Consider the following 22,615-nt stretch of genomic DNA (forward strand, 5'->3'; position numbering starts at 1 on the left):
CAGATGTCTACAAACACTGCATAGGGCACCCAGCAAAGTCTCTGTCTGTGGCTTCCCTTTCCGTCTCCGTGCAACAAGCCAGCATCTCTTAGTGTCTCTTAATCACCAGCAGGATCTGACAACCCCCAACTCACCTACAAGCATCTTGCATTATCTTAGTTTCAGCCCTGATCAGCCCTTTGCAATGTAACGCGTCCCATGAGTCACCACATTCTGATGCCTACATGGAACCCACACAGGATCTGTCTCTTCTTCCCACGGGCCAGAAATGGGGGCAGCAAGACCATGCCATCTTGTTTCTGATCTCACAGACTTTACCCTCCCCCCCCCCGCCCCAAAGAGGCAGAAGCTGCAAGGATCTAAAATAGTGGCCATACCACTACTGATGGAATGCCTGCCATACGCCAGGCGTTGCCATGCACAGCCAATTCCATGAGGGCCACTTGCATATGAAGCATCCACTGGTCTCCTTCAAGCAGCCACCCCGTCCCTCATCCATGCAGAGAACACAGTGGCTTTGGGGTTAGACACGTCTGTCACTTTAGCAAGTTACTTAACTCCTCTGTGCCTCAGTTTCCTCATCTGCAAAGCAGAGACATTCATGAAATCAACTCAAACTGTTGTGGAGATTCATCGAGATCATTTAGGCAGAGGGTCTAGTTCAGTGCCTGGTAAACAGTCAGCACTCAATAAATACTAGCATTGCCAGTGCTCCATCGCAGACTCCCCATGCGGTGTCATAACTGATAGTTCACTTGTAAACTTGCAACTCGTCGTTCTCCTTGAGGCTGTGAACCTCAAGCAGGCAAGGCAGGGTCTCTCCTGCTCACGAATGTGGTGCCTAGGCCAGTGACTGGCTGTAGAAGGTGCCCGAAAACTTTTACTGTGAAAAAACTTTTACTGATGAATGAAAAAATGAATGCCAATGTGGCGGCTGGAACTCAGGCCAGACGACGTAACCCACACCAGAAGGACGGAAAAGGCAGAAGCAGGAATAGGCATTCAGGCGTGGGGGTCCCAGCAGCCCTTCTGTCCACCACGGTGAGCGGGGTCAGCATCCTGTCCAAACCCTTGATGCTGCAGATAAAGAGACCGAGGCGTGGCGCGGATGGGCTGCTGTCTAGGATCACCCAAAGGAGCGGGATGTAACAGGCACCGCAGGGGACCTCAGGTCAATGCCCTCTAGTCACCCCGCCACCTTCCTCCTGTAGCAGGAGAACCCGACGCCTGAGCAGTTGCGCGCGAAGTCCCCAACCAGGCTCAAGGAGTCACAGAGCCAGGTCTCCAGGTCCGCACGACAGAGAAGCTACGCGCCCCGCGCCCCGCCCCACCGCTGTCTGCTCGGCCGACCCACCTGGTGTCGCGGGCTCCGGCGGCCCGCGCGGCAGCCGAGCCAGAGGCCGAGGCCGAGGCCGAGCGCGGCGCCCAGCAGCACGGCGGGGGCCAGCAGCGCGGGTGCCGACCGCAGCGCGTCCCGGCCCAGCAACAGCCGCGCGTCGCTCTTGCAGGCCGCCCCGCCGCCGGCCATCTGGGGGGCTCAGGCGGCCGCCCCGCCGCATCCCGCTGCTTGCTGCACCGTCCCCGCCAGGGCGGCGACGCGAGACTCGGAGCCCGGGCGGGCCAGAGGCGCGGCGCGCCCCGCAGACTTTCCGGCCTGTGCAGTCTCCTGACTCCTACTCCTCTCCCCTTCCCTGCTTCGCCGAGCCGGAGGGAGGAGCCTGGATCACCGCTCAAAACTTTCAGCCACCCCCGCCTCAGCTCTGCCCCTGCACTGAGCATGCCCAGCAAGAGGCGCGCCTCCCAGCCCCGGACCTTTCCGGAGGGGGCACGGTTTCCACCGGGATTCCTGGGTTCCTGGGGAAGAAGAGAGACCTTGATCACCGAGGAAGTCTCCTTTAACTGTATTGAGGCTTAGAATATGCTAAGCATTTAGCTTAATGATCTCATTAACTTTCTCCATAACCCTCTGCGGTGGGTGCTCCGGTCATCCTCCTGATGAAAACGCTGGGACCAATGCAAGTCCAACCCCTTGCCCTTGCCCCTAACCTCTACCCATCAACCTTCCCGGGGCCACACCGCCCTCCACGCCTCTGAACTTGCTCACGCGAAGTCTCCCGTTTTAATCTTATTTTCTCCCAGGGAAGGTCAAGACAATAGGTGGAGAGGCCGTTACCCTCAGTCTCCACTAGGAGGATGGGTAGAGGGACCCTTACACCCAGTCCCCACTGAGACGCTGGGTAGAGAGACCCTTACACCCAGTCCCCACTAGGTCCAGGACACTGCACCATCATTCATTTACTCAGCACTTGGGGAGAATCTGTTTCTGTGTTGCAGGCTGAGGGATAGGCCAGCCACAAACCAGGCAGTGTCCAGGGTAGTGAATATCTCATAGTTGTGTAGAGGGGTAAACAATTAGACCAGTTCATCACTCTGTGTTTGCTTTAAACAAACATTTATGGGGTAGCTACTAGATGTTTGCTTTTGTCCTGGGTGCCTGGGTAAAGTACACATGCATGTGCATGACTGCACACTTGCACGCAAGGGCACACACAGACACACACACACTCCTACCCTGTGGAGCTTAATTACCTGTGTGGGCCAGGCTAGGGGACACACCATGTGGATCTGTTTCAGCAGAGGAGGGCTTTGCCCTTTCAGCCTGGATGTCCAGCTTGTTTCTAATTTGTTTCATCATTTCCTCGTGGCAAGATGAGAACTGTTACCCAAATTCTTCATCCTTTTTATAAACGGAGAAACTGACAGCTAGAGAGGAGAGGTGACTCATTTAAGGTCTTGCAATTAAGGAGTGGGACAGAATTATTGTCCCATTTACACCTGTGTCTGTCTAGCTTCAGGACAAACTCTCCGCTATGGGGAGCTTCTTATATATTTCCTTAGAAGCATCTCCAAGTTCCTGGGGACGCATGAGGGCAGTAACTTGATGCTGTTGTTTTACGCTGGGTATTTCCACGAATGCTTAGGCTTTAGTTGTTAAAATGCGGTGTTTGGGCCGGGTGTGGTTGCTCACACCTGTGATCCCAGCACTTTGGGAGGCTGAAGTGGAGGATTGTCTGAGCCCAGGAGTTTAAGACCAGTCTTGGCAACACGGTGAGACCCTGACTCTATAAAAAATAGTAGTAAGAAGATGTTTTAAATGTAGGGTTATTTGCATTTTACTTTATGATAAAGTTGACTATTAAATTAACCTTTAAATTACCGACTGTCAAATAATACCAATGGTCCAGCAACATGCTTGGCAATTAGCCTGTGGCCTTGTCTCATGCCTGACAGCTGCCACGTACCCCCTGGTGTGGGGAACTTGGCTTATAAATTCTCAGCTTCTCAAACCCCATGGCCTTGTCCATGTTAGCTCAGGAAAGGCCTGTCCTTGGATGGTCTGGGTTATGGGGAGATAGGCTGCCAGGGGCCAGGCTCACTGGCCTGAGACTTTAGACAGCCTAACAGGCTGCCCCGGAGGAAGGATGGCTGGAGTGGAGCCCTCTCCCGTCAACAGGTGTCAGCTGTCACTCAGGACCTAGGCAGGGATGAGGAAGCAGACAAAAGGCTCCACCTGTCCCCCTTTTTTGTGTCTTTCTCCTCCTCCTCCTGCCTCCCTTGGCAAAGCAAACCCCTGACCCCACGGAGAGTTCAGGGAGAGCTTGCTCAGGGCTGGGACTTCAGACACCAGCTGCCCTCTTTCTAGGTCTCCAGAGAGGTGGCCCAGCGGCTGGCCTGTTTCCCACTGGGAATGCGAGGGGCACCCGGGCGGGCCCAGGGCTGAGCCACAGCAGGCTCGGGCAGTGGGTGCTCAGCTGGGCCGCACTGAACGCAACCGGAAGTGAGGGTCCTTTTCCTTCTCTCCCCGCCACCCCCTCCTCCCGGAGCTGTCCTGAACCCTCTGGGTGCTCCAGAACTCGTGGCCCCGAGCTCCAAGTGCTTCTCGGTTTTCTAAACGGGGATGAGGAAACTCCGGATTCACATCCGTGTGTCAGGAAACGGTTCCCAGGAGAAGTGCGTCTGAGTAGAGGCTTACAGACCCGGGTAGGTGGTAGCGGAGGGGCCCTTGGGGCCCTGGTAACCTTGAGGAGCAGGGGAGTGACCCGCTCTGATTTGGTTTGGGCGGAAGCAAACCCAGGCCTGGCCGCCGGGCGCCCGGGCCGCGCCAGCTTGCTCTTCCCCTCCCACGCCCGTCCGGCACTTCCCGGCCGGCCGAGCTCTAGATGCGGGTGTTTGTTCCAGAAAACTTTCGGCGGCGGCTCGCACTGAGCATGCTCGGCGGCGGGGCGGGCCTGGGGTCCGGAAGCTCCGGCGACTCGGCTGCACCCGCCGCTTTGAGGTAGCGGGTCCCGGCAGGCGATGGGCCCCTCGGGCTCCCGGGGGCGCGCCACGTGGGTGCTGGCCGGGGGCCTCCTGGCGGTAGCCCTGGCCCTGGGGGACCGAGGCTGTCTCGACGCCAGCTCAAGTCCCCGCTGGCGCCCCCTCGGCGCGCAGCCACCCCGGCATCCCCAGGTGGCTCCCGGGTCTGGGCCCGGCCTGAGGACTCCTCCCGGGCGGAGCGGGGTGGGGCCCGAGAGCAGCACGCAGGTAAGGAGGGCCCGCCCCCAGGCTCCGGTCTGACTCTAGTGGTTTGACTTCGTCTACACCGGCGGTGGCAGGGAGGACCCTTAGTATTTCGCAAAGAATGAGGGGAGGGCAGGATCTGAACAGGGTGCCTCGCGGCCCTTAGGTGTATCCCGCTTATGGCCAGAAAGCTTCGAGGGAAACTGGAGACCTTCCTCGGGGTGTGGCACCAGCGGGCTTGGACTTCACCAGCGACCCGGGTTCGAATCCTGTTCTCCATTTTACGAACTTTGACTTAGGGCAGGTCACTCCTGTGCCCCAGTTTACTGATCGTTGAAACAGGGCCGTGGTGGCGTCCACCCCAGAGGGTGGAAGTGGGTTAGATGAGCTCACGCATACAGAGCGCCTTGCAGAGGCCAGCACTGGGAGATTGCAGTGGTTGTTGAAAGTGGGGACTCTTGGCTGGATTCTTAGGTGACTGAACTCTCCTGGCTGATGGATTTAGCCACTTCCTACTTCACCCTGGCCCTCCTTCTGTGGTCCTAAACTCGAAAGGCGTGGATCCCTGCCTGTCACCCTAGACTTGACCTCCCCCCACAAAGTTGGTCACCAGTCCTAGTGCCTTTTCCTCCAAATCAGCTCGGATGTCTGCCCCTCCTCCCTCCCCACTGCCACCCCCTGGCTTCACGTCCCACCACTTCACCTCTAGCCCTTGGTGATGGTTTTCCCACTTCTTGCATCCATTTTCCCCCAGACCTCTGGGGTGGTCTGTCCTGGTAGACATCCCACCACTCCCGTCCCATGCTGGCACTCTTCCCTCCCCCACCTTATTGTCCCTGGCAGCACACCCAGGCTCCTATTCCCAGAAGTGCCCTGGCCAGTGGTCTGGCCATTGATGCTACCCTGAGGTCCTCCCACCTCTCTCCCCGGGTGGTGGGTCCTGTCCTGCTGTGTTCTCTACCCCAGGACACTTGCGACACTTCCAGAAGTTTAGCCTTAAAAGAGACCCTGCTCCCTTTCTGTCTTTAGGTTTTCACTGGAGAAATGCCATGTCAGTGTCCTGAGCTTTCAAAAGTCTAATGACAGAACATGTTCCCTGGGTTCTTTCATCTGCCCTGTGAGGTGGGAGTATCTGGCCGGTTTTGCAGGTGACAAAACCAAGGCTCAGGGAGTCGAATCCCCAGGCCTGTCCTGTGCTCTCTCCCTGGCCCCCGAGTTCAGAGCCCGTGCGCCTGGCCTCACCTGCTTTGCACAAGCTCTTCCTTCTGGGAAGCCAGCGTCAGAAGATCCTGGCGCACATTGGTCTCTGTCAGCCACAGTGATGTTGAGGGTGGTCCCTGCCAGAAGGGAGGGACGGTGCCTACTGGGAAGGGCCTGAAGCCATCTAGGACCATGGTGGGTCTAGAGCACCTCACCCTTAAGGGCCGCCCCTGCCTTTGCAGGAATCTGGGAATGAGCACCTGTGTTCAGGTGCCCTTGGCATCTTGAGCACATCCCCTGGGCCCTGGCCCTGCCCACACCCATCCCAGCTGTCCATGGGACCAGCCTTGCTCCATCTCTCTGGGCCTGTCTTGGACAGCCCTTCTGCACACTGTACAGGAAAGAGCTCCAGCCATGTGTGTCCCTGCCTTGGCCACTCCCTCTTCTGGGGCCTGGGGCAAGTCACAGCCCTCAGGTCTCTGCTTTCTCTTCTGAGCAGTGGTGTAAGGGCTGTTTCCAGAGCACAGTTCCCTAAGGCACAGGTTAGTTCTTCCTATTGTAATTATTTGATGCCTTCATGTAATTATTTGATGCCATCTATCCATCCATTCATTCAATATCTATATCTCTCTATATATATTAATTGCACCTTTGCTAAGTCCCGTGCTGTGTGCAGGGGGCTGGGAGACCAATGCCTAATTGCACACTGTGATTGCTGTAAGGAGGAGGATGGGGAGCCATGAGAGAGGGCAGAGGAAGGAGATCATTTAGTCTGGGAGGTCAGTTGAGACTTGAAGGATGGGCAGGTTTAGCCAGGGAAAGAGTGGGGAGAGGACATCCCAGGTGGAGGAATCATCGTGGGTGTGGCCCACATGTAGGAGGGGCTTGTCATATTCCAAGTCTCTGGCACCCTGATGCTGGGACATGTCTTGGTGAGAACATTTAACACATCGTTTTGGCTGCTTGTCTGTTTCCTTTGCTGGACTGTGAGTTACTGTGGGCGGGGATTTTACCTTTTTTAATTTCATCATTTGATGCCCACTGGGAATGCATTTTATTCCCCAGTGGTTCTTAAAGTGGGGCCCAGGGACTCCCTGGGGTCACTGAACCATTATAGGGTCCATGGAGTCAGAGCTATTTTCACAGTAATGCTGAGATATTACTTACTTTGTCTACTCATTTTCTCACAATTGTGTGATGGAGTTTTCCAAGGTGACAGGAAGTGTGATATTGCAGCAGATTTAATGTACAAGCAGATTTAAGAATCCAACTCTTTCCATTAAGTCAGACATAGATGAGGTTTGCAAAAATGTAAAAAAAAAAAAAAAAAAAGTAATTCTTCTCACTTTTTTATTTTAGAAAATAAAAGTTTTAGTTTAGTTTTCAGAAAATATGCTGTTTATGTTAATATGGAATGACATTGTTATTGCTATTTAAAATGAATTAATAGACACTTTAAAATATTCTCACCTTTAATTTAAAGAGAGTACATGTTGATAAATATAATCAGCACAAACAAAAGTTTTTTGGAGCCTTCAATAATTGGCAAATCTGTAAAGAAGTCCCAAGACCAACAAGTCTGAGAAATCACTGCTCAGTAGCAAGCCTTATCTGATGTCCTAAGAATTCAGATGAAAGAAACCACCCAGCCCCTTTGAAAGATAAGTGTCTATTTCAGAATGGGATCCTTTCATCATTTTCACCATTTCATTATGCTAATAGTATCATTTTGTTATTTTACTTGAAGCACCACACAACAGTAATTTAGGTTGGTTGTGATGCCAAGTTCAGTGGATTGGGTGTGTCCCAAATTTGTAGAAAAGAACAACAAAAAATCAGCCAGATACGATGTAACATTATCTGTTACACTGTGTAATTACTATAGCTTTCAAAATTGCAGCCTTGGAATTCCAAGTTAAGGGAACTATTAGTCAAATAAACTCACGCCTGTAATCCCAACACTTTGGGAGGCTAAGTCAGGAGGATAGCTTGAGGTCAGGAGTTCAAAAGCAGCCTGGGAAACACAGTGAGACCCTCACCTCTACAAAAACATATATATATATATTTTATTAGCTGGGTGTGATAGCACATGCCTGTGTATTCCCAGGTTCTCAGGAGGCTGAGGAAGGAAGATGGCTTGAAACCAGGAGTGTGAGGATGCAATGAGCTATGATCTCACTACTGCACTCCAGCCTGAATGGCAGAACAAGACCCTCTCTCAAACAACAACAACAACAAAACAAAACTTCCTGAGAGCTTGGTCAGGAAAGATGGAGATCTTGAGGGTGTCTGTGCTTCACTTGATCTTTAATGGCCGGAGCACCCCAGGGCTCAGTGCTGGGTTCTCTTCTTCCCTCTGTCAACACTCACATCCTTGGTGATCTATCTATCCACTGGCAGCTCCCGAATTTCCATGTCCAGCCAAGACCTTATCTGAGCTCCACCATGGATCTGCAGGCCTACCTGCCATGGTTCGTGGAGACTCATGGGCACTCCACAACTGATGCACCAAGGCAGAACCTAAATCCTGCCCCTAGGCTCCCTTCCTGCCAGTGGTTCCTCTGTCTTTCTTCTTCCTGGACCCGAAGGCCTTGGCACCCTCCTAGCCTCCTCCCTCTCCCCAAGCCCCACATTTAGTCAGCACATCGCGTGGGTTTTATTTTCAAAACACACCCACAATTAGCACAGTTTTCACTCTCTTTACAAACACCATCTTCATCTGAATTGCCACCTTCTCTCTGGGATTATTGTGGAGCCGCCTAACTGACCTCCTTGTGTCTCCCCTTGAGTACTTCTCTGTTCTCAACAGAGCAGCCAGAGTGTCCCATTTAAAATGACTATTATGCCACTCATCACAGAGTAGCTCATGGTGGTTTCCCATTGTCCCCAGAGCAGAAACCACTCACTCGCCCTGCTCAGGCACCCGGACCTCCTTGTGTTCCTTGAACACCTGGGTGTGTTCTCACCTCAGGGCCCTTGCACATGTCTTTCCTCTGCCTAAGTGAATGCTCCTCCCCCGATACCCCAACAGCCCTTTCAACATCACCCCATCTCTGTCCCTTTTTCCTTCTTTATTTTGCTCCACTGTTCTTATCACCTTCTAATATACTATTTACGGTATGTTACTGTTTTGTTTGAATTATATATAGTATACTATGATTTTGCTGGTAATTTTCCTAAATAGTGTTTTGAGAGTAGAGCATTTGATGTCTCCTTTGGCGATGTATCCTCATTTTCAAAATAGCACATAGTAGGTGATCAAAAGTATTTGTTGAATGAGTGAATGCAAGTGAAGTAACTGAGGTTGGCAGGAAGTGGTGAGGCAGTGGCTGAGGGTTTGGAACCGGGGCTAAGAGTCTAGAAACATGAGTTCTGACCTCAGCTTTACTGTTTACTAGCTGTGGACACTTGGATATTTCATGTGTCAATTTATAAATATTTATTGGGTACTCTTGATGCTTCTGTGCGGCTCCTGGGGATATAGCACTCAACGTGCCTGAGTCTCCATTCTCCTGAAGTTGGTGCTCAGTCCAGCTCGGAGACTCACATTCCTCATCTGCAAAGTGGTGATTTTATAGTTACTTCTTGGCATTATCAGAAATGATGATGATGGTGATGATAAGAACAGTAACAAGAGCAGTGATAATAATAGTTATGATGATATGCAGTAACTCCTCACGGGACATCAGTAGGTTCTTGGATACTTTGACTTTAAGCAAAAGAAGCGCTGTATGCTATAGGAACAGCTCTTGTCTGTATTAACTAGCCTATGGTAAATTTGGTTTTGCTATACAGTATGCCATTTGGCTTAAAGTCACAGTTTCTATGAACCTATCAATGATGTTAAGTAAGGACTTACTGGATGGCAATACATAGTAATATGTAGTAATAATAGCAATAATAACAATTGTATATTTGCTGTGTATTTACTCTGTGCTGGGCACTATGCTAAAGCTTTACATTTATTTTCTGGTTTAATATATTTTTTTTTTTTTTTTGAGGCCGAGTCTCGCTCTGTCACCCAGGCTGGAGTGCAGTGGACTACAGGCACCTGCCACCATGCCCAGCTAATTTTTTGTATTTTTAGTAGAGACAGGGTTTCACCGTGTTAGCCAGGGTGGTCTCGATCTGACCTCATGATCTGCGCTCCTCGGCCTCCCAAAGTGCTGGGATTACAGGTGTGAGCCACCGTGCCCGGCCTTAATCTTTTAAAATTCCTTATGAAGAAGGTATAATATCCCCATAGTACAGATGAGGAAACTGAGGCCTCAGTGATTCCAGGTGAGGTGAATATGCCCACCAAGACTTGCCTATCCCAACGCACTTGTTGTCAGTGTCTAGGCTCTACAAGAAAGTGCTTTGTAAACGTGAACACAAGATTTTTGTGCTAATTTATCATCCCTTCTTACAGAGAGAGAACTAAGAGGAAATTACAGCCATTTCCCAGATGGTCTAAAAGGACACTGTCCACTACAGTCGCCATGTATGACTAAACTTAAACATTTCACATGTCAGTGGCCCCCATCTGGCTAGTGGCTACCATATTGGACAGCTCAGATTCTAGACCATTTTCATCAATGCAGACTGTTCTACTGGAAGTTGATTGAAAGGGGAGGAGGCAGTGGAGGGGGAGTAGAGACCAGGCCTCTGGGCCATTCATTCGCAATGGCTGTTGAGGGCCTTCTAGGTGCCAGGCTGTGTCCTAAATGCTTGAGATACAACAGGGCAAGGCAGACCAAGACCTGCCCCTGCTCTTAAGGAGCCTGCATTCTTGGAGCTGGAAAAAGGCAGGAATCATGTTACTCTGTGGTGTGTCCACCGGTGGTTGGGGGCTGGAGAGATGCACACAGCAGGCAGAGTGGTCTGAGAGATGAGCAGCGCTTGTGATATGGACAGGCAGGAAAGGTGCTTCAAGGAGGTGACAGCTGAGCAGATCTCCGAGTGGAGTGAGGGACGGGCAAGGCCGTGTTTCTGGCCAGGACTCCGACAGTTGTTCTGAGTAAGATGAGATGCTGTGGATGGGCTTTGAGCAAGAAAGTGACCCTGTCTCATGTTTCCTTTCCAAGCACCCCCGTGGCAGGGGTGAGAACAGATGGCAGGCAGAGGGGTGAGCAGGAAAGTGGCGAGCAGGCAGGCGGGAGGCCCGGGGGCCATGGAGGGGAGCTAAACTGGGGAGATAATGGTGGGCTACTGAGAGGTTGCTGGACTGTGGATGTTTTTTCAAGGTCGAGCCAGTGGGGTTTACTGGAATTGGTTCTGGGTTGAGAGAGAGAAAGAGGAGAATCAAGGACAAATCCAAGGATTTGGGCCTGAGCAAATAGCAGAAAGGAGATGCCACTGGCTAATGTGCAGCAGCCTCGGGTTGGAAATCACTGCTGTTGAGTTCGACGTGTCTCTTAGGCGTTCACGTCTGGATTTGAGGGGAGAAATCTGGACTAGAGATTTACATGGGGGATAGTCAGTGTATAAATGACCTTTAACATCTGAGGGGCTGGATGAGCTCACCTCAGGAGGAACTCTCGACTGGAAAGAGTGCCCTGGAGCAACCCCAGGTCTTTTGACTGGGAACAGGAAAAGATCCAACAGAGGAGGCGGAGAACGTGTGGCCTCTGTAAAAGGGAACCAGGAATGCGACCCAAAGGTCAAGGGTGGAGAGCATTTCAGGAAGGGAGAAGGGGCTCACCATGGTCGGCAGAATAATGACTCCCAAAGATGCCCGCATCTAGACCCCTGGAACCTGTGGATATGTTAGGTTTCATGGCCATGGGAGTTGACATTATACAAGGAATTCAGGTTGCTGACCAACTGATCTTAAAATAAGGAATATATTCAGGATTATCTGATGGTCCCAATGTAATCATCAGGGTCCTTAAAAGCGGAAGAAGCAGGCAGAGGAGAGAGTCAGAAGGAGATGTTGGAAGAAGGTCAGAGAGATGCAGCGTAAGAAGGACTCAGCTGCTGCTGGCTTTGACGATGGAGGAAGGGGCCATGAACTTAAGGAGCACAGCAGTCTCTGAAAGCTGGAAAAGGGGAGGAAATGGGTTATCCCCTGGAGCCTCCAGAAAAGAGCACAGCCCTGCCAATACTTTGACTTTAGTCCATTGAGACCTGTGTCAGACTTCTAACCTCTAGAACTATCAGAGAATAAATGTGTATTGTTTTAAGGCACTACATTTGCAGTAATTTGTCCAGCAGCCACGGGAAGCTGGAATAAGCACATATCGAATGCTGCTGGTAAGTGTGTGCAATGAGGAGGACTGGTCATTAAGTGGAAGCTTGGAGTGGCTGTGGTGACCTTGACAGCAGCTGTGTCAGCTTGAAGAGAGGGATGACAGGGAGGAGCAGGCTGGCCACAGGACGGTGCTATTGGCTGCACCTGGCATGGTGCTTATGGGAGCAGCTGCCCAGGGTGGCCAGAGTCCCCAGAGAGGCACCTCCCCAGGCTGGGGACTGCGGTGAGGACAAGAATCAGAGATGCCCAGAAACCAGCGAGATTGCCCTGGGAGGCCTGGCCGAGGGTACCTGGCACCAGGGCTACCCAAGGGCTTCTCATGGAGGTCAGCCTGGGTCCTTTGCTCCCTGGGAACCTGCCTCTTCCTCCCAAGTGGCAATGTCCACTGGTAAGGAGAGCTTTGTCCCTGTGTGAGGTCAGGGGCCAGGTCTGCTTTGCCTGACATGTGATCCCTAGCACAGTGTCTAACAGGCAGAAGATGCTGGCTGAAAGAATGGATAGAAAGTTCCAGGGGACAGAGGTTGTACAAAGATACATTTGTGTGGAGTTCAGTGCACCATCCAATGGATGCCTTGCCGTCTATTGGCACATGTTCATATCAGAGACCACATGGATATATTTGTTCTTAAGTAATAGACTGTAATTTTTAGAACAGTTTTAGGTTTGCAGAAAAATTGAACACATAGCACAGAAAGTTCACATATACCTCCTCTGCCACACACATACATAGTTTCCCCTATTATTATTTCTTTTTATTTAATTAATTAATTTATTTTTATTTGTTTATTTTTTGAGACGGAGTCTTGCTCTGTCACCCAGGCTGGAGTACAGTGGCACAATCTCTGCTCACTGCAACCTCTGCCTCCCGGGTTCAGGTGATTCTCCTGCTTCAGCCTCCCAAGTAGCTGTGATTACGGGCACCCACCACCATGCCCGGCTAATTTTTATATTTTTAGTAGAGGCAGGATTTCACCATGTTGGCCGGACTGGTCTCAAACTCCTGACCTCAAGTGATCAGCCCTCCTCAGCCTCCCAAAGTGCTGAGATTACAGGCATTAGCCGCTATACCCAGCTTATTATTTATTACTAATATTTTTTTGAGACAAGGTCTCACTTTATCTTATAGGCTAGAGTGCGGTGGCATGATCATAGCTCACTGCAGCATTGACCTCCTGGGCTCAAGTAATTCCTCCTGCCTCAGCCTCCCAAATAGCTGGCAGTACAGGCATGTGCCACCACTTCTGGTTAATTTTCTTTTTATTTTATTTTTTTGTAGAGATGGGGTCTCCCTATGTTGTCCTTTCCAAGGCTGCATATTCCATTTTATGAATAGACCACATTTAGCTTATCCATTCATCCATCGATGGACATTTGGCTTGCTTCCACTTTTGGCTATTGTGAATAATGCTGCTGTGAACACAGATGTGCAAATATCTCTACAAGATCCTGCTTTCAGTTATTTTGCGTATGTGCCCAGAAGTGGAATTCTCAATCATGCTGCTTTATTCTTTTTAATAGCTGCCTGGTACTCCATAGAATGTTTGTACCATAATTTACTATTTTAAATAGAATTATTTATGCTGCCCGTAACATAACATAAGCTCCATGTGAAAAAACTGAAGCCAAATGTTTGGCTCCATCAACGGGGAATGCTGGGGTGGGTTTGGGAGAAGACTGGCTGGATTGAGCTGCACCCGTTTTCCCTCTTCCCTCACCTCTTGCCTGTCTCTGCCTCTGTCTCTGCAATTTCCATTATTTCCTCTGTGTCCCTCCACAAGTCTCCATCTCTGTGGGTGAGCCTCCTCCACACTTTTGGGGGAAAATCAACCTCCAGTCCGGCTGGGCTTACGTCACACCAGCAGAACTGCCCTAGGTAGGGTCCTGGAGGTCTGTAAGGACTGGGCCTTACAGAAACACACAGACGGTGGCCACAACAGTGTCCCATCGATCCCGTCCCATCTCATGCTTTCCGTGGTGTCTGGCCCACGTGAGAGCCAAGTGAACGGTAGCCACACGGACTAGTCATCGGAACTGGACCCCAAAGCCAGTCCTGAGCATGCTGCTCAGCTCGCATACACATCCTTTCTCCTTCCGTTACACAGAAACCAGCCATTGTGTGCAGGTGCCGGGGAGCACACGTGCTGGGCCAGGCTGCTTGCATGCCAGGCTCTGGAGTGTTACCTTGTTACCGTAGACTGGGGGTGGTGCTGTAAAATGAGGATAATGCTTCATGGGTTACTATAGGGACTACTTGTGCAGTTCACTCAGTGCACATAGTGTAAGCACTGGTACATGGAGAAGGTTCCATCTGGGAGAGCTTTTATTATTATTCAGTAGAGAGGTCCGAGTCTTTCTAGAGCCCAGTGATTGACAAAGATAAATTGGAAGGGTTTGGCCAGGTTCAGTTTAGACCAATTTTCATCACCAGTGAGGCTGAGCAGACTCAGGGGAGGCTTTGAGGTCACTTTTCAGAAGAGGGATCTGAGGCTCAGAGAGGCTGAGACTTAGCCAAGGACACACAGTGAATAAATGGTTCCAGCTGGAGTCCAGTTCTCTCCACTTCCCATCTAGTGTGTTATCTGACACTGTGGAAACTTGCAGGATCTTGGGAATTCGGAGGCTCTTGGCTCACTCAGGGTCACAGAGTTGATGGAGGGCAGGGCTGAGGTTTGAACCCAGGTCTGTCTGATGATAAGACGTTTTAACCACATGGTGCGTCCTCCCTTGACAGCTCCCAGAAATGCATTCATGAGGGCACTGATTCTCTCCCTGGGAAAGGGAAGAGAATTCTCTACTCAGAAGCTGGCGGGGATGGCTGACTTAGAAAAGTTTACTTCACACCTCCAGATAAAAGTGCAGGTCCTTGGCCAGGCACGGTGGCTCACACCTGTAATCCCAGCCCTTTGGGAGGCCGAGGTGGGTGAATCACGAGGTCAGGAGATCGAGACCATCCTGGCTAACACGGTGAAACCCCGTCTCTACTAAAAATACAAAACAATTAGCCGGGCGTGGTGACGGGTTCCTGTAGTCCCAGCTACTCGGGAGGCTGAGGCAGGAGAATGGCGTGAACCCAGTAGGCGGAGCCTGCAGTGAGCTGAGATCACGCCACTGCACTGCAGCCTGGGCGGCAGAGTGAGATTCTGTCTTTAAACAAAAAAAAAAAAAATGCAGGTCCTCTCCATGTGAGCCATTTACAAAGATTATTTATCGCCACTTCTCACAAGTATGTGTTCCATGTTGACTCTGTGTCTTTTGAATTTTTTAGGACTTGCCCTGTATGGTTTGGCCCAAAGTAGAATGCTGTCACTTTAAGACTGCAGGTGAGTTTTTCTTCTGGTTGATGTTCTTCTGTTTTGAGCATGAAAAACCAGAAGCCTGAAGCCCTCCTTCCTCCAGCTCCCTCACAGTCTGCTGATCCTTCCAGCACCTCTCTACTTTGGACAAGTAGATCATTCCCTGACCTTACAGAACTAGGGCAGTGTGCCTGCACCTCAGAGCTGGCCGAAGTGTTAGTGCACAGTGGAACCTGGAGTGAGGTAGGCCCTTTTTGATATCCCTTGAAGGCATCTGGTGAATGAAACACAGAATGTGTGAATTAACTGGGTGTATCAGTTTTCTGTGGCTTCCCTAACAAATGTTCACAACTTAGTGGCTTCAACCACACACATTTATTCCCTTACAGTTCTAGAAGTCAGAAGTCCAACATCAGTTTCACTGGGCAAAGTCAGGGTGTCTGGTCCCTCTGGAGGTTCCAGAAGAGAGCCCATTTCTTCTTCTTTTCCAGCATCTATGGCCACATTGCCTGCGTTCCTTAGGGATGGATTAGGGATACTGCCTTCCTGCATTTCAGAAGCCAGCAGCATGGCATCGTGCCTCAATAGTTACTTGGCCTGCTTCTCTTCTGTCTGTCAAATCTCTGGCTCCCTCTTATAAGGACATCTATGATGACATTTAGGGCCCACCAGGATAATCCAGGCAATCTCCTCATTTCAAGGCCCTTAATCAAATCACATCTGCAAAGTCTCTGTGACCCTAAGATAACATTCACAGCCTTATGGGGTTAGGACCTGGCTATCTTTGCGGACCTTTATTCAGCTTGCTACACTCAGTGGTCGAAATTCAGCTGACACTCATTTCATCAAGAGGAATTGATTGGCATCTGTAACTGAAACACGCAGGCCCTGGCACTGCTGGACCCGGGAGCACAAGGTTCTCAATGCTCCTACGGCTCTGCCTTTCTCCTTCCCTCTCAGCCGCCCTGCTTTCCTCTGGTGAGCGTCCTTCGCAGGCAGGTACATCCTTGCCCTGTGGTGGGAAAGATGCGGTGGGCAGTCCCCGGCTCCTGAGTCTGATGGCTGGCACCTGCAGTGTAGACTTTTCCCAGTGGCTGTGACAGTTTCAGTGCAGACCCCTGGGCTCAGCGTGGGTCCCTGACCTGTCCCTGAAACTATCCCTAGGGCCAATGTGTAGGATTTTCTGGGTTCTGTGCCTAACTCTGGTGTCCTAGGGAATGGGATGGGCTGGGATTTGGGTGGGCCCCACTTGCCTCTGTAGACTGAGCAGGATTCTTGCTGAATAGAGGAGGGGTCCTCTCTGAAGGGAGGGATCACCTTGGAGTCTTCATTAAAGCGGGGGACCAGGAGAGCCAGAGAAGCGTAAACGGGTGGACCAGAGATGGAGCGCTTAAGGGTAAGGTGTGGCCTTAAGAATTTATGTTCTGCCTGCTTGCTGCACAAGCATTTGTGCCCTAGCCCAAGGTGCTGTGCTGGGGTCCGGAGATGGATGTCCGGTCTCGCTTGCACCCATACGCTCTACTCAGACATTCCTGATGCTCTGAATCAGCTGCTGACCCGGTGGAGCACTTGCTTGTTTCCATGGCGAGGGCCATCAGTCCCCCGATGCTTGATGCAGCAGGAACCCTTATCCCATCCCAACCTGAGGAACTGAATCACCCCCAGATACAACCCAAGGAAGGAAAAAAAATACTGTAATTGGATCGAGGACCCAGATCCACATCTTTTTTTAATCAAATTTTAGGGTTTTTTTCTGCATATATTTTGAAATTCTATAGAAAGTTTCAAGAGCACTTGTAGTCTTTACCATCAATGTGCTGGGTAAGAAAGACTGAAAAGTACATCTTATTTTCCATCAAATTAGTGTGTATTAGAATAGAAGACAAATGTTGAAGAAGGCACAATGCCACCATCCAGGCCATTTCAAAACTAAAATTGCTGACTTGAAGCATTAGATACATCTAAGCACTTTCACGTGCAGTGTGGCATTTGATTGGCTGCTCAGACAACAGCTCTGTCTGATTGGTATCTTAGCCACACTCCCAGGTGAGGGGAACTGAGGCCTGGAGAACTCAGCTGACCTGTGCAAGGTCCCACAGCTGATCAGCATCTGGGCTGCATCCACTGAAGAGGGACCCTGACCGCCCAGCCAGGACCTTTCAAGTGACATTCCTGTGCTTTACACACAATGCCCATGAACTTTCCAAATGTATTGACACAGAGAAAAGTCTAAGGGAGTAATTTCTTTATTTTATTTTATTTTATTTTATTTATTTTACTGTGTTTTTCTTCTGAGACGGAGTCTTGCTCTATCACCAGGCTGGAGTGCAGTGGCGCGATCTTAGCTCACTGCAACCTCCGCCTCCCGGGTTCAAGTGATTCCCCTACCTCACCCTCCCGAATAGCTGGGACTACAGGCACATGCTACCACGCCAGGCTAATTTTTTGTATTTATTAGCAGAGATGGGGTTTCACCATGTTGACCAGGATGGTCTTGATCTTTTGACCTCATTATCTGCCTGCCTTGGCCTCCCAGAAGTGCTAGGATTACAGGCGTGAGCCACCACGCCTGGCCTGAGAGTCATTTGCTACTGGAGGGCTCAGCAGGCGTTTGTGTCTGGCCATGCACACAACCTCTTTAGGATGGTGGTTGGTGGTGTTCACTGAGGGCTTACTCTGCAGTAGGCGGGTGCTTAGAAGGACCTAGTAAGGTAATACCTATACTGTTTGCCTTAGAATTCAGCAAACCGAGGTATAGAGAGGTTAGAGGTTATGCCCAAGGACTCATAGCTGGAGGGGCAGAGCCAGGACTCGAGCCCAGGGCTGTCTCATGTCATGTGTGTAAGAATCACCCCAGGCACCATTCTTGCCCAGCGGTTCTGATTCCTAGGTGGGGCTGCACAACCCAGGTAAGGAGACCAAGCTTTGAAAAATACTGTGTTTAAGCTCTGTAGCTTCCCAACGAGCATGTCTCATTTTCCTGGCAAAGAGATGATACCATTCATTCATTAACTTACTTACCCAGCAAACATTTTTCAGATGCCGTCTGTGTACCCTGTAGTCTGCCTTAAGCTCTATGCCTTACTGTCTTTCTGCATTATATAAGATGTGCACATTGCTGTTTTGCAGTGGAAGCACCACTTGGAATGAAATTGGACAAGAAAATGGAAGTCTTTATCCCACTCTCAACCTCTGCAGCCTCTAGTGGGCCATGGGCTCATTCCTTATTTGCTTTTATACCTTCCTGGCCTAAGAAGAACTTATTTAAAAGAGAGTCTCCTGTAACACACCGCCTGGTAAGTAGTAAGTTCAGTGCTTTAACGTGAATACCAGAAGTTGGAAAGAAACCAATTTTGGGCTGCGTATAAAATGGCACAGGCTTTTGTTGCTTAAAAAACGCTGTTCCTCCTCTTTCTAATGATGACTAAATATAGTTATCATTGGGGAGTGAATCCATTTATTTTTCCAAGGTGCTATTTCTGCTACACGACATACAGTATTTAGATGGAGAGGAGGTTTGAGTCAAGCATTAGGCTGCCTCGTCTGGTGTTTCCAAAGCGGGGATTGGATTGTGCTTCGACCAGACCAAGTGACTCCCAGCTATTAAAGATGACTGTGCCCATAATAGCAGTGAGCATTTCACAAGCATTTACTATGGGCCGGGCACTGGGTTGAGCACTTTCTATGCATAATCTCACTTGAGCCTCGTTATGAGTTTCTTAAACAGTAGTATTTTTATTCCCCTTTTACAGATGGGAAATTGAGGATTAGAGAGATTAAAAAACCAGTTCCATGTCCCACAGGTAGAAGTGGCAGAACCAAGATTCGAAGCTTCTTCTCTAACCACTACTCCATGCTCTTGCTATTGTTTTCTATTCTGTTTTATATCACGTAGGTTCAGTGACGTAACGTGGTATTGAGAACCATTAAGCTTGGCCAATGAGCTACAATGGCCAACAGCCCTTTTTTTGGGTTCCCTGCTAAGTAGTGATGTGAATTTCCTGGGGCTGCTGTAACAGATGACCACAAACAGCATGGCTGAAAACAACAGGAATGTATTTTCTCACTGCTGGGGAGGCTGGAAGTCTGGAATCACGGTGCTGGCCGGGCCACGTTCCCTCTGCAGGCTCTAGAGGAGGATCCTCCTCTCTCTTCCCGCTTCTGGTGACTCCAGGCCTTCCTTGGCTGTGGCTGCATCGCTTGACTGTCTCCCTCCATCTGTTCTTGGCCTCCTCTGTGTCTGTGTCTTCTCTATGTGCTACTTATAAGGACACTTGTCATTGGATGTCAGCCCTACCGGGGTAGTCCAGGATGATCTCTTGAGATCCTCAGCTTAATTACATCTCCAGAGACCTTTTTTCCAAAGACGGACACGTTCACAGGTTCTGGGGATCAGAACGTGGACATATCCTTTGGGGGCCACCACTGACCCCACTACAAATACTCATTGTTCGTTCCAGTCCTCTCCCGTAACAGGTAACTCGTCACCTCACAGGGCAGCACCCTCCATACTCAGTCGTCCTTTCTGTGTTGATTTGCTTCACAAGCTGTATTTATCAGTTATTGTTTACAAGATGTTCTATGAAGGTCAGAAGAAGAGAAAGCCTGCTTGAGGGCTTTGGCAAATTCTCTTACGGTCCCAGCATGTTAAAAAGGCATTAGAGTGGGTGTGGTGGACAGAAGCTCAACTGAATCAGAGGCCTGGGTCAGTCTGATGCCGTTGCATATCGTTGGTCTGTTCTTCTGAAAATGGCATTTTTGTTAATTTTCTACACAATTTTCTACGCTGTGGAGAGGGAATTCATGTTGTGGAAAGATCACAGGATTTGAAGTCACCAGGCCTGGGGAGAGTCTCGAGCTTCCTGCCTGTGTGACTTTTGGCAAGAGAGTTAACCTTTCTGAGCCTTGGTTTCCTCATCTATAAAATGGGGGTAATAGAACTCATGTATGTAAAGTGATGGGTGCCATGCCTGGCCCTCAGCCAATGACAGACAGTTTATTAGGCCCAGTGTGGTGGCTCACGTTTATAATCCCAGCCCCTTGGGAGGCCAAGACAGGAGAACCACTTGAGGCCAGGAGTCCAAGACCAGCCTGGGAAACATAGCAAGACCCTATGTCTACACAAATGAAAAATAAGTAAAAAATAAACAAGACATATGATTATTAATATTACTGAGAGCTGCTGGAGTCTGGGACCCAGAATACAGCTTGTCCCTCTGCAGGTGACAGGTGCGCAAGGCAGAGAGTGGGAAAGACGTGGCCATCACAGCAAGGAGAACTGAGGAGAGCTTCCTTGATGAAGTAAGGGTCCAGTCCCATTTAAAGGAGGTGTGTGGATACTGCAGGGGCCAGGGCCCTGGGATAGGGAGCATGGCAAGGGCAGAAATGAATAGATACTTGTTATTAGTCAAAGGGAAAGGAAACCTGAAGTTTCAAAGGCAGCAGGAGGCTTGTATTTGATGGATGAGCCCTGGCTTTCCTTTGGAACCTTTTCATAGGAGCCATTGCAGGGTTGGAGGAGGCCAAGTCTTGGCAGGGGGATTCCCTATGTTGATGAGGGATCAAGCTCACAGAGAGGCTGCCCCTGCCCCCAGACACACTGCCCTTTGTCCCAGTGCACCGTGGTGCACAGGAGTACTGTCAGCCCCCACCTGGGAAGCACATGGTACATGTAAAATGATATCTTCACTCGTCTGCCCACATCTCCCTTGCTGGTATGTCAATCTTGGTTGGCTGAGTCCCTGTGACAACAGGTGTCCCACACATGTATCCAGACCGGGAATACACTGTGGTGTAAGCTCATGTCCACATTCTTCTTTCCGTAAGTTTTAATTTCCAATCCTTTAATGCTCTTTTAAAAATAAGACTTCAAGATTACTTAAGGATTAGTAGCAGTAATCCTTCTACCCTCCTGTAAAAATGTCATCATCTTGTACTTTTATTAAATATATGTATAGCATGAAATATTTCTCATTTTCTAATAACTTTTACGTTTTATTGTAGTATGGGGACATTTCAAGAGAAGTTCAAGGGACTTCTGAGAATGGAGTAATTTTTCAGAAATGTGCACTGGTAAGTTTCCATTGGTGGTTTATATTTGAAGAGAAAATAATTGGATTTTGCCCACATCATTTCAGTAGAGTCATGTGTTTAAGAACTGATAAATCATGGGCTTACCTACACAAGTCTGGACACGTGAGCAGTGAACAAACAGCAAGGTCTCTTACATCTCATATGGCAACACTAGGACTGAGATTATTTTTGTTACAATTAAATAATTGTCAGTAAAAATCCACAGTGATCATTTCGAATGGGAAAAAAGTGTGATATATTTTGTTTCAGATTCTAATCATTACTAGGGTACCTGACAGTTTTCAAAGTTGTTTAATGTTTTTTAGGTCTTTAACCTTCCTAATCCCACAAGATGGTTACTAATCCTACATATTATCCTTATGTCAGGGGTCTCCAGCACCTGCCTTAGGGTCAGTGATTTGCTAGAAGGACTTACGGAACTCAGAAGAGCCATTCTGCTCAGTTACAGTTCACTACAGAGAAAGGGTACAGATTAAAGCCAGCAAAGGAAAAAGGCGAATGTTGCACAGCCCAGGAGAGACAAGGCATGAGCATTAGCTGTCCTCTCTCAGTGGATGAGTCGTGTGGACAGAGCTTAGTTCTCCCAGCAATGATGTATGACAATGCAGATAGAATATTGCCAACCAGGGAAGCTCACTGGAGCCTTGAGGTCCAGGCTTTTTCTCAGGCTCAGTCACATAGGCATGGAGCACACATGAGACTGACCTCAGTTGTTTGTTCTCCAGCCCCTCCAGAGGTCATTTCAGTACAGCAGGGTCCAAGGCACCCACCACAAATCACTGGCATCAGCTATCTGGTGAGGTCAAAGGACCCAGGCAAGGATATTCCGCAGGCTTTAGAGATTATCTCTCAGGAGCTGGTCAAGGGCCATTCCTTTCTCTTGAATGTGGAGGGTTTGGACAGCCCAGGCTTGCTGAGTTAAGCCTTCCCTGTGCCACCCTCATTTTATCACAGGCCCTCATCTACATCGTTTGCCTTTCTGGATGCAACCAGTGTTAGTAGTAGTTTCTTGTATATCCTTCTAGTGACTTTTTCTGCCATGTGCATGCAGTTATAAGTGTGTGCACATGCATGCCTACTATGTGTACCTTCTTTCTCCCCCACTTTTTTAATTCACGTAGGTGGCAGTATATTACACACACAGTTCTGAAGCTTGCTTTTATCACTTATATTCCAGAGCTCACTCTTCTCAGCACACACGTTGCTTCCTTCTCTTTTTTCCAGCTCCTGCATGTAT

General features: G+C 49.6%; 2 protein-coding genes across 18 annotated transcripts in view; one reads left to right on the top strand and one right to left on the bottom strand.

Annotated features, from left to right (window-relative positions):
- The window catches only part of EVC (EvC ciliary complex subunit 1), a 92,929-nt gene extending 91,250 nt beyond the window's left edge, over positions 1-1,679 (bottom strand). For 5 of the 7 annotated variants that reach the window (XM_078003150.1, XM_015137932.3, XM_078003148.1 and 2 more), the window contains exon 1: positions 1,355-1,679. In XM_078003150.1, coding sequence (XP_077859276.1) covers positions 1,355-1,528 — 174 coding nt within the window. In that variant the 5' untranslated portion in view covers positions 1,529-1,679. Of the gene's footprint in view, positions 1-377; positions 583-1,354 lie in introns of all 7 variants that reach the window. The other 2 variants (XM_078003151.1, XM_078003149.1) reach the window with 1 other exon arrangement.
- A 2,619-nt stretch (positions 1,680-4,298) lies between these two features.
- The window catches only part of EVC2 (EvC ciliary complex subunit 2), a 184,915-nt gene continuing 166,598 nt past the window's right edge, over positions 4,299-22,615 (top strand). For all 11 annotated transcript variants that reach the window (XR_013417755.1, XR_013417754.1, XR_013417756.1 and 8 more), the window contains exons 1-4: positions 4,299-4,584; positions 15,258-15,312; positions 18,415-18,581; positions 21,289-21,357. Coding sequence is in view for 4 of the 11 variants with exons in the window: in XM_078003153.1 (XP_077859279.1) it covers positions 4,357-4,584; positions 15,258-15,312; positions 18,415-18,581; positions 21,289-21,357 (519 nt within the window). In the remaining 7 variants the exon portion in view is untranslated. The remainder of the gene's footprint in view (positions 4,585-15,257; positions 15,313-18,414; positions 18,582-21,288; positions 21,358-22,615) is intronic.

This window comes from Macaca mulatta, chromosome 5 (genome assembly GCF_049350105.2).
Source record: "Macaca mulatta isolate MMU2019108-1 chromosome 5, T2T-MMU8v2.0, whole genome shotgun sequence".
In the NCBI taxonomy this organism is placed as follows: Eukaryota; Metazoa; Chordata; class Mammalia; order Primates; family Cercopithecidae; genus Macaca; species Macaca mulatta.